Source organism: Pygoscelis adeliae, unplaced genomic scaffold (genome assembly GCF_000699105.1).
Source record: "Pygoscelis adeliae isolate BGI_AS28 unplaced genomic scaffold, ASM69910v1 Scaffold72, whole genome shotgun sequence".
Taxonomy (NCBI): Eukaryota; Metazoa; Chordata; class Aves; order Sphenisciformes; family Spheniscidae; genus Pygoscelis; species Pygoscelis adeliae.
In genome coordinates, this window is record NW_008824286.1 from 3,109,220 (window position 1) to 3,121,135 (window position 11,916).

Here is an 11,916-nt window from a genome sequence, read left to right on the forward strand (position 1 = left end):
TTTCATTTACTGAGGTAAATTCAGATCTGACGTGAATGGCATATCTCATGAGCGGGCAAGGTCAAATGTTTATACAGTTGATGCTAGTCAAGGGAAGTTCTGTTACATGTCTGACTGGTTGGCTTAAAATCCATGGACATACTTCTGAGAAAGATGTTGAAGATATATCTGAGCTGTTGCAGAAAAAGAAGAAAATTCCCAAGATCTTGCTGTATATTTTTCCTATGTGCTTTTTTCCTCCTTTATCTTCTTTAAAAAATCAAATACTTATTCACATTAGGGTTGTTTTGTTGTTTTTTTTTTTAACCAGCAGGAGACACATATTTCATTTGAAAGAATTTCTGCGTGTTTACTGTTAGTTAATATTTTGATTATTTTCATACAAAAGTTAGTCTTTTGATATATGCTGCTACCTGTGATTCTTCCTTGTAAGGAACATATTTATTTTGGTTGTATTGTGATACACTAGGCAGAACTGTATTCTTCCAGTTAATTTTAACTTATGTCATTTAGGCACGGAAGGTCCTGGTGTCAGTGTCTCAGAGGAGAGACAGAGTCCTGCTGAGAGTAGTGGCCTAACAGTCATCTATAATCCTTATGCTTCCCTTTCTATTGAACAACAAAGACAAAAGCTGCCTGTTTTTAAGGTACGGAAGTTCTTTTTGGTATATTAAATCCGTTGCATGATGTCTGGTTCTTACGTCTTTTTTTGAAAGAGCAGTATAGAATCACTTTACAACATAAAACAATAATTTTATGACCTTGCTCTCTTTAATTGTTGGAATTGATTGTCCTGTTTGACAACTGTTACTGACAGTTTTACAGGCTTTGTAGATTTATGTTAATTACTACCTGTTGTGCATGTCATTTATAGATTTTAAAGAACTGTTTAGCTTTTGGCAGTAAACTCCATGTAAAATGAATTTACTGGTGTCTGTTAGACAATTAAATATTGTCATTTTAATTATTTTCTTACTTTTGTATACATCTGGTTTTGATACTTAAATGTAATCTTTTTCAGCTAAGAAATCACATACTTTATCTAGTGGAGAACTATCAAACTCTGGTGATTGTTGGGGAAACAGGTTGTGGGAAATCAACGCAGATTCCACAAGTAAGTGTCTGTTTAACTTGGTAAAATCAGGTATTCCTTCAGGGGATTTTACATGAAACGTTAAACCAGCAGCCCAGAACTGCACCGTGAGAATGGAATTCACCTGTGCTCCTGTGTGTGACCAAAAGGAGAGAAATGTAAGGCTTCATATTAGATAGCAGGAGCTGGTGTATCTGTAATATAAAACCTTCTTCCACTACAGGAAAGGGCCATACACAACAAATAAGTTTATGCTGGTACAAAGAGTAGTCACTGTGCTATAGTAGGTGTTTGTTACTCTATCAGAATCATGTTTAAAATTTTGCTGAGAATATGTTTTTAAGAAGGAAAAAAGGTACACTTTTCTTATGAGCTTGTCTCTTGGAAATTTTTGGAATATTGTATATTTTTGTGGTTTTGTAAAATTTTCTCTTTTGCGACAGGAATGAAAAAAGTCTGAGAGTGTTTCAAAGTTTGTTCTTGATTTTAACTTAAAAAATTGCAGACTAATGATGAATGTCATCCGCTTCAGTGTGAGCGCAGGACTTGTGCTGCTTAGGCTTTTTTCTAAAGGGTTTATAAAATAAAGGAAAGAAGAGGAAAAAAAAAATGAAGTAGTTCAAAAAATACTTGAGACCCAAAGAACTGCTCTTCTGATGCTTTCTGAAAGCTTATGTGCTTAGGAAGTAGGTATTGTGCTATATTAGTTTTAATGGTGAGATTAATAATGCACAAAATCTCTAAGTAACTGATTTGCCTAAGGTCATGCATCAATTGGTGTCAGAACCAGGAAGAAGCACGCAGTGCGGAGAACTAACACCTTGCTGTAATCACAGCATGACCAATTCATTTCTCATCCTCAATATTTGTTTGCAGTACCTAGCAGAAGCTGGCTGGACAGCCGAAGGAAGAGTTGTTGGAGTGACGCAGCCTCGTCGGGTTGCTGCTGTTTCAGTGAGTTTCTCTATGTCCAAATTTTCCCGGTTTGTTGTCATTATAACCTCCAGTTTATTAGTAGGTTTTGCTGAATAGCAGGAATCACAACTGCAGGAGCTCCTGAATGAATAGACGTTTCTGCTTACCTTCCTCACAGAATTGCTGGTACTATTGTTGGCAACAACTTGTACTCTCTGGTAACAGTCTGCATAGAAAGCATCCAGTGCTCCTTGTCTTCATAACTGCTGCCAAACACTGACTTGGTGGGCTGAAGTTTCTGCTGCAGCATTCTTTTTGTACAGAAAACTGAGGTGCATTTTGTAACCCTCATTTTGCCTGTCCTTTATAATATATTAAACTGTACCTGCAACAAATCAGCTTATGCCTCAGGTAAAAATGTAGTAGATGAAGAGCTGTACAGCTTGCTGTTTCATCTCATCCAGTATTCTCTGACCAGATCCAACATGGTTAAGGAAACAGTGTCTAGCAGTGATCTGCATCTTGTGCTTTGGGCAGCCTGCCTGCAGTGTCCTCCCTTTTCTCCTTCATAGGACATCCAGCTGACAGTGCACTGCTCTACAGGAGATGCTGTGTATGCTGCAGTGATTTCTTACGACAAACTTACTTCTCTTTTCCCTTTGATGTCTTAACACGTTATTTTTAAGCCTAAAATAAAAAGATGACTCAGTTAGGGCTTAGTATATAGACACAGTAGGATTTTTCTTCCAGAATGTTGTTGCAAGCTGCCTGGACTGTATGGCTGTTGCAGGGAGATGAGAGATCTAGTTGATGATGTATTGCTTTGTCTTGAACTGGAAGTGATCTTTTATTTTAATCGGTGTTCTTATCTGCTTTTCCATCTAGAGTATGGGGGTTGTCAGAAGTAAAGATAGGTAGTTGCAGAGGCGTAAGGCATAGTTTAGAAGTTCCTGAACTTCTGCTTGCATTACCCAGACTGACAATTATCCTAAATGCTTGGGCTGAAAGTGATGGAGTGATAAGATTCCAAATGAAATCGTGAATTCACTGCCTGTCGGTATGGTTTAGAATGTCACTCAAATGACTGAAAGTAGCTTGCTCTTGGAATTCTACTAGGAATAATGTATGCATTGTGGAGTTTTATTGTGTCTTTAGCTATTAAATGTCTTTGTAGCTTGCTGAAACCATGGCCTGATAATACCTAATATTCTGTAGAATAAGTCTGAATAACTCAAGATTTTTAGCTAAAGGAGCTATTGGCTTAAAACCGGCCCAGGGTAGTACTATTCCAAAAACTGTTGCTTCTTTTAATTATTCTGGCAGTTCTCTGTCTGTTTCTGAACAGAAGATTCTGTATTATGAAAAGCACAGTAGCACCTTTATTTAAAAAAAAAAAAAAAGTCTGAGTAAGTTCAGGGAGAGATCAGCTTAACTCATAACTTTTTTCGGCATGCCATATACCTGTACTCTTTGCCTTTTTGCATGCCAGCTGTGTTCTTAAATTGCACTCCTGCAATTGCTCGTATGTGGTCTTGCCGCAGTGTTGTGACTGGTTGAGTGGCTGCCTTTGTAGGTCTGTCGGAGTATTTACCACAGAAGGGTATCTCTGTAGCTTTCCTGAGTAGAAGCAGCGTGAAACAGATTTATTAAGTTACACTAAAACATGTAAAAAGTATTTACCACTTGTATGTTCAGTATGCGCTGTTATGTCAAACAGAATTTTGTGTTTGAATGAGAACAAATAATTCTTCGGAAGCACTAGCTCTGTTCCTGTTTTGATGCCAATTCTCTATGGACAAAATAATGATACAATGACGAAGTGTGCTGTGAGCTGTCTCTTGTTTATAAGAGTCTCTTTTCTCAGGTTGCAGGCCGAGTTGCTGATGAAAGAGGTGCCGTGTTGGGTCATGAAGTTGGATATTGTATTCGATTTGATGACTGCACGGATCCACAGGCTACAAGAATTAAGGTGAAACATGAACAGTATGTGGTTACTCTGGAAGGGTTAGCTGGAACTCTTCAAGTACTTTTGCAAAATTAATGAGAACCTTGTGATGCCCAGTAAAGAGAATAGATAGCATTTCAGCTTTCCAGGTGGGTACCCCAAAAGTGTGCTTGAAATGGCTGTGGCTATCCAAGCCTTAACAAAATGGGTACGTGTTCTATTCTGCTAGTCTGGCAGCCACCATTTTAAAACTAAAGAAGATTTTCAAGATAGGTATGGCCAGATATTGGTACAGTGCTAGTGTGACCTGGTACGTCACTCAAAGTCATAGTGAAAGGCTGCAGTGAATCACAGCTAAAGTATCCTCACCACCCTAAAAATAGATTTTGATTAAAAGCGCAGATAAAACATGAGTAGGCTAACAGAGTAATTTGATGTGGATTAAATAGCAAGCTTTGCAGCTGTTCTTTAGTGCTGTGAGCAATATTAATGTTGCTTGTGTTGTGTACAGACGAGAGTTTGCTTTAGTTATGCTGGAATAGCAATGATGATGAATGAGACAATTTACTTTTTGATTTTTTTTCTGAAGCTAGTAGCCCTTTTAAAGTGAAAGAAATGGAGATGTTTGTTCATTAAAAGCAGCTGAAATCTTTTTTTGTGTGTGATGATTAATCATTTGGGGTTGGAAATTTGGAGGTTTTTACCTTGCACACAAGTTCTTGCCCAGTTCAAGGCCACAGTTGGAGTCCCAGGTCAAACTAGTGTTTGATGGCTACATAAAGCTGGTGGCTTTCCACTGGCTAGTAGGAAGAAAGTTTTAAATTAAAATTTTGCATTTTGTTGAAATGTTGAGGTTTGTGTTCTGATCAGAAGTGTGTTATAGATATTAAGTAGCCTAATTTGAGAGGGTCAAGACTGGATTGACGCACAGGATGTTACTGGTGGAGCAGATTTAGCCATGTTACAGACAAGAGTGAAGAAACTTCTATTGCCATGTTCCAGTGCTGCCAGTCTGTTATTTTTTTTCAATACAAAAATAATTTTAAAAAATTCAGTACTGATGAAAAAGCAATCACTCTGCTTATCTCTGGGCTAGCACTCAGAAATACGTATTTGGCTTCCATAGCTGAAAATAGATCAATTTATTAGATCATTAGAAAATTAAAGGCAAGGAAAAATTCAGGCAAAAGCCTAGAAAATCGTGTTTAAAAATCACATGGGTAATCAAGACTACCTGTTAGGTTTTTTTTTTTTACATTTTTCTTTGCATTCGCTTTTAGTTTCTAACTGATGGTATGCTGGTGAGGGAAATGATGGCTGATCCTTTATTAACAAGATACAGGTAAGGAAACATGGAGTGAATGCTTGCTGAAGTGTAATTTGGTAAACAACTGCGTTTTTTTAGACCGAGGTGTGGTTATTATAAATTAAATACCAAAAGATATGAAAATCACTTTAGGAGTTTGACTTCTTTATGTTGTAAAGACTGTTAGAAAATCACTTGATCATTGCAACACCAAACCTGGCAGGATTTGGTGCTGTGGTTTTGGAACAAAAGGTAAATGGGCCTCACGGAGTCTGAATCGTTTCATTTACTGCTTTTAAATTCACTTTTTCTTTCCAATGCTAATCAAATTAAAAATAAAAAAAAATCAAGAACAAACACAGGCTATTCTGGTATCCAGAAAACCTATGCAGTGCAGTAAAGATAGACCTTTTTTCTTCCACCCCTTTCCAAAAGCTAGCCTGAATAAAGAACAGTATGTATGTACCACATGATGTTATCTACATTTTTCTCCCCACTTCATTGCTGTACTTTTTTTAACTTCCACAGTTTTCTAAGTTGATGCAAACCGTCCAGCAGCAGGTTTCAAATAATGATATTTCTAGAAGACAGGAAGACACTGATTCTAGTGTCAATCAAACCATTTCTGAAATCTTATCTTTCTGCTTTATTCACAGTGTCCTCATGCTGGATGAAGCCCATGAAAGGACTCTTTATACAGATATTGCCATTGGCTTACTAAAAAAGGTTGTTTTTTAGTTGTAACTGTTTTCATTTTCATCCTTTTTGTTAAACTTCTGATCCTGATGATTCAGGATCAGAATTCACTGATTAGTGAACCCATTTGAGAGACGGTGATTTCTAGTTCCTCGTTTATCCTATAGCCTATTGTACATACCCAACTATTTACTTTAGGTATCTGACACTCAGGATCCTATATTTCCTCCCACCGATACTGAAATTTCTCCTTAGATGATATTAGCAAAAAGGTAGTCTCATTCTGCTGCTGCTGATCATGTGAAGTGATCTGATAGGGAGTTGTTGTTGACTTTCAACCTATGAAAGACCTGACTCCCACCAGAAATTAAGCGTAAGCTATAATGATTATAGACTGAATGCCCTTAAAAAGAATATATAAAACTCCAAACAGTCATCAGGTTGTTAGGTCTATGGTGTGATATGGGTGCTTCAGTTCATCAGCTGTCTTGTACTATCAAAGTATTTTTAAAGAGAAGTTAGCAGTAATCTGGGCGCTCTAAAACTTGGTTCTAGCCTTATATCCCAGAAAATAGTTTTTACTCTGGATGTTCTTGGTCTCTATCCTAGGTTCAGAAGAAGCGTGGGGATCTTCGACTGATTGTGGCTTCAGCCACCTTGGATGCAGAGGTATAGCTCGCAGATTTGGTTTGAAATGAAGTGACCTTAAGTGGAGGCTCCACTTCTATTTATATACAGCTTACCCTCTGTGCTGCTTGCTTCTTGTGAAGCATTACTGCTGTTTGAGTGGCGAAGAAGAGAGGAAGGAGTGCAGGAAAAAAATCTGCTCTAGTTAGGTTGCTGTGTTTGGTTTTCATCTTGTATTAGCAAACTTTTTTGGAAGTGAATTTAAATATGAATCTGCTTTGCATATATTTATGCCTTTTTTCCTCTTATTGGTATTGTATAAAAAGATGTTCTCTTGGCTTAATCAATCCTAGTAAGAGACATTGGTTTAGCTCTGTTTTGCTGATAGCAATAATTTGAGACAACCATAGACCAGTAAAAATAAATGATAAATGAGTAGATTTCATTTCAGCGAGATCTTACTAGTTCCCTGATAGATTTGTGGCCTGTGGAAACTTATGTAACTTACTAAAAACATTGTTAATTTAATTTTGAGTAGGAACAGAAGAAATGCTCTCCTAGATCGGAGCAGTGTTTCATTCTGCCCGGTGTCCTGTCTGTAGCAGCAGCAGCAGCAATAGGAGATGCTGTTTAGGGAGAGCATATGAGCCTGTCCACCTGCTGTGGGTCCGTTCTCTTTGAGCTGCTTCAGCATCTGCAATGGTTGTAATAGAGATATTAGACAGCTGTTTCCATCTAATATGTGTTTATGGACCTGCTGTTTGTTAATTTGTCTTTGAATCTGCTTGATGAAGCTGTAAGTCTCCAGGACATCATGTGAAAGCAATTTTCAGAAGTTTGCCACCTGCTATATAATGAAGTACTTTATTTAATTTCTTTTAAACCTGCTAGTTTCATCAAGGACCTCCTGGTTCTAGTAGTGTGGGATTTGTTTTTAAAAAAAAAACAAAAAAAAACCCAAAAAATAAAAAACCCGCCCCCCAAAACCAGTTTTACACTTACTTTATCTGTCACCTTTGAATCTGTAAACCTCAGCTGTGTGTCTTCTCAACCTTCGGCTCCCCAAGCAGAGCCCCAGCCTTTTCAGTCTCTCCTCACAAGGCAGCTACTCCATCTCCTTTATCATGTTCATTGCTTTTCTCTGTACTTGTCCTAACTCCACTCCACTGTGTCCTTCATGAGATGTGGTGGTGAGAACGTGCATGTAGCACTGAAGATGTAGGTGTACTGAGATTTCCTTTAGTGGCAAATATCATATGCTGTAAATCTTGATAGCATGCTGTGCTTTGGTAGTACTGCCACTACTACGTATTCTGTACATTACATTAGATAACATTACAATACTTTGCCTTTGCAAAATTTTAACTGCCAGAAATCACACGTTTCAAATACTTTACAGTTAATGTAAAAACAAGTTAATAGGAGCAAAATTATTAGTTTGACTATATAAGCATTTGTTTGAATACAGAAAGTTTATGGTATCGCTATAATGGTCATAGAAGTTGAGATGGATTGTTTGGGTTCTTCATGTTCATTCTTTTGCTATTATGTATTTAAAATACTTCATGGCAATAAATCTAAATTTATGAAGGTGTCTCGCAGCGCATAAATGAAAAACTTACATAAATCAGCCTAACTCTGCCTTTACAAGGTGAGATCTTGGTGTTCACTAAGAGCTGTAAAATTTACTTACTCATCCAAAAATGGATGAGAATATGCAAGCCCTACCCAAAAGTTTTAGGACCAGTCATGTCTAAGTTCTTCTTAGCTTTGACTTTGTACTGTTATAGATCCAATAAAAAGTTTATATGTCTGCTTTTTCAAACTGTATCAGCTGATCTAATGAATTTTATTACCTCTTTCCAATTTTTGCTTCTCAAAGTAATAAACATGCAAGACAGTGTATTTGTGCTAAATGCCTGAACCCCAGACAGAATAGAAGGCAACAAAATCAAACTTCAAAATTTTTAAATTGGAACTGTCAAATGTATGAAGAAAACATGCAAGTAGTAATAATTTAACTTCTTCCTGTCTTTAGGTTTCTTTGCAGTATCAAAGTGAAAGTGTTTGTTTTTATTTTAATGTAGAAATTCAGGGATTTCTTTAATCAAAATGATACCGGTGACCCCAGCAAAGATACCAGTGTGATCCTTACTGTTGAGGGGAGAACGTTTCCAGTGGACATCTTTTACATACAGAGGTGTGTTCCTGTTTGATCTTGTCAGTGGTGATTAGGAGAGTGTGCAACTGTGGTATCATTTTGTCTAGGTTGGAGCTCAGAAATTCCCAGACTGATGGTAAGGAGGTGTAGCATTCAATTTGGGAAACATTTGGATATTCCTTATAGCAGCAGACATGTTTTTAAGCTTACTGTAGTGTAAAGGAAACAAATCAGTTGCCGAAGACTGATTTCCAAGGATACATTATGAACTAAATGTAGTATGGCTGATATATAGTGCCCAAAAGCTAGCTCTCTATTTCTTCCTTATGGAAGTGAGGAGTCTGCACCTATTTTTCTGCTAACGTCTCTGCTATTTTCTCTCCCTGTAGTCCTGTTCCAGACTATATAAAATCAACTGTGGAAACTGCAATGAAAATTCACCAAATGGAGAATGATGGTGATATACTGGCATTTTTAACTGGCCAGGTATAGACATAAGCTTCTTTTTTTTGCTTTACAGTGCTGTATTGTGGGCTTTGCGAAGCTGCTTCAGTCTCCTGCTTTCCTTAGCTGTGCTTACTTTAATCTTGTTAAAGATGACAAATATTTCTGCATTGATGTAAGCAGAATTAAGCCAGTCTGAAAGAGTCTTAGAAAATGTAATTATGGTCTGGATTTATCAAAGCTAGTGATGGATGATGGTTTTTCTCATTTAACGCTGTATGCTTTCGGCCTCGTTAATAAGCGGATCAGTATGTGTTGTTTTTGGTACTAGTCACACCTACAAAGTTGACAGTGAGTCATTTTTAATAGTTAAGGCAAATGGAATTTACATTTGTTAGGCTTAATATCTGAAGTCTTTGACAGAAAAACAAATTGCTGTGAGACAAAAATTTACTAGTCTTTTCTGCTCTATTTATACCTGTCAGCTCACTTTGCAGCCGAGTAAATGGAAGGTAGCTTATAATTTTTCCAGTGAGGAGCTACCTTGAAGAACTTCAATATAACATCTTGCATATTTTCAAAATAAATTCTTCATCCCCATTATTGATTTGACTTTGAAAGAGTGAATTGGGTATCTGACAAGGCGATGCCTGAACATTTTGTTGTCTGTGTTTTAAGAGTGAGATGCCACAGCTGATCTCTGAGATTAAATGTGAAGTTGAGCAATAACTGTTAATACTGTTACTGCATCATTCCTGATCAAGACCCGCAGCATTCTGCAGTCAAAATAGATTGGCCTCCCATTTTGCTCTCACAAGTTGAGATACATGGGAAAATATACCTGCTTCTTCCTGAACTTTGTTCAGTCCTTCCCTTGTGATTTTTCTCATGTACTTGTGACGTTGTCTCAAATAACAATGAACATAAATATTTACATATATATTTATTATGAATAGCAATTTGTGTAAGAATATCACAAAATTGAGGGAGCTAGTCAAAAGGTCCGGGAGTTTGAACAACTACAATTATATGGGGATCATTTTGGTGCATTTTTTGTATAGAGGTGACAGCTATGTGATAGTAAAGTGAAACCTCTCTCATTCTGTCCCCTGTCTTGCTCTGGCTCTAGGAGGAAGTGGAGACAGTTGTTTCTATGCTCATAGAACAGGCTCGGGCCCTTTCTCGCACTGGAATGAAAAAGCACCTCCGTGTTCTCCCCATGTATGCTGGGCTGCCTTCTCCTGAGCAAATGAAGGTGTTTGAGAGAGTTTCTCACAGTGTCAGGAAGGTAAGGCTGTTGCGTATGTCTCAATTTCTGCCACCCGGAAGGGTGTCTGCATTACACAGATTGTATGTGTCAGGTTCACATCGTGAGACTATTGCAGACGCTTACTGAGGGAGACTTTCTGCATCTCCTAACACTGCCTGTCAGTTTTCAGACTGTGAACCAAGAACATGTTCTCTGGCTTCCCTTTTCATCTTTGATCAGTCCTAGACACATCAGCTCTAACTCCTGTCTGCCTCATCAGCTTCTCAATTTTTAAGAGTTTTTGTACAGCCTTGTATTTGTCTACGTCCAGTTGCAGCTTCTTACACTCTGAAGTCCTCTACTTTTACCTGTATTTATTTCTTTTTATGGTCTAAGTGTCTATGGCTGTTTTTCATCAGTAATGGAAAAATTAGTGACAGAGCGGGTAAGTGCTGTATTTTCACCTAAGAAACAAATGAAAACTTGCTTGGTTTTAGTAAAAAAAAAGCTTTGTTTTGACTTCTGCAAGTCTTGTTTGGATATTTAACGTCACAGAACTATATAATTGGTCATGATTAGTGCTTTCTGCTTAGGCAGGGCCTGTGTTATGGCTGAGATAAACTGACAGAATTACACAGGGGTGACTTGTTATAATTCTTGCACCTGCTGGAGTCTAACAACTAAAATTGTTCATCTGGTGTTGGAAAACATTGAGTATAAATACTTCCTTTCTCTCCAGGATATGACATTAGTCAATTAACTTCCAAGATTTACTTTTTTAATTTCAGGTGAAATAAGGATTAAATTTCCCTCTGTTATCTGGGAACAATTATTTTTTAATATTTTAGGACAGGCATATAAGTGTATCTCTGCAGGAATACCGAACATGAAATGCTTAATCAACTCTGTTCCTCTGCTATCCCCTGCCCCCTTCCAGTGTTACAAGTAACAGTTCAATATAACTGAGAAGCAGAAAGAAAATATTTTTAGTTCACTACATAAGAACATTTGATTTACAGTCAGTTAATGTTTTTCTCTGCAATCACTGCCAATGGTTTTCTCTGCAAACACTGCCAAGTTCTTCTGCTTTTATGAAGAGAGAATAAATTTGAATAAGAAAGTGACTATGAAACTGTAAAAACCGGGCTTATTACAAGCTGACAAGCTCTTTCTGCTGCAGGTACTGTATCCTTTTGTACTCTAGAGTGTGTTTACTGGAAATGTCATATCTGAGATCTTTCAAGTGGCTTTTATTGGAATCCTGGTGCACTGATACTAGGGCTTGATAGTGTAATTGAGATTGGGGAGTTCACAGTATCCTCATTGTGTCTGTGTCTGTAGGTGATAGTAGCCACCAACATTGCTGAGACCTCCATCACAATTCACAGAATTGCATTTGTAATTGATTGTGGCTTTGTGAAGCTTCGGGCCTATAACCCCAAAACAGCCATCGAATGCCTTGTGGTGGTACCAGTATCTA

General features: G+C 37.5%; 1 protein-coding gene across 1 annotated transcript in view; it reads left to right on the forward strand.

Moving 5' to 3' along the window:
- DHX35 (DEAH (Asp-Glu-Ala-His) box polypeptide 35) overlaps positions 1-11,916 on the forward strand; it is a 35,456-nt gene that overhangs the window by 4,585 nt on the left and 18,955 nt on the right. The window contains exons 3-13 of the mRNA XM_009318698.1: positions 514-647; positions 1,022-1,114; positions 1,970-2,047; positions 3,873-3,977; positions 5,234-5,295; positions 5,916-5,985; positions 6,565-6,624; positions 8,670-8,782; positions 9,133-9,229; positions 10,317-10,475; positions 11,778-11,909. Of these exons, the coding sequence (XP_009316973.1) occupies positions 514-647; positions 1,022-1,114; positions 1,970-2,047; positions 3,873-3,977; positions 5,234-5,295; positions 5,916-5,985; positions 6,565-6,624; positions 8,670-8,782; positions 9,133-9,229; positions 10,317-10,475; positions 11,778-11,909 (1,103 nt within the window). The remainder of the gene's footprint in view (positions 1-513; positions 648-1,021; positions 1,115-1,969; positions 2,048-3,872; positions 3,978-5,233; positions 5,296-5,915; positions 5,986-6,564; positions 6,625-8,669; positions 8,783-9,132; positions 9,230-10,316; positions 10,476-11,777; positions 11,910-11,916) is intronic.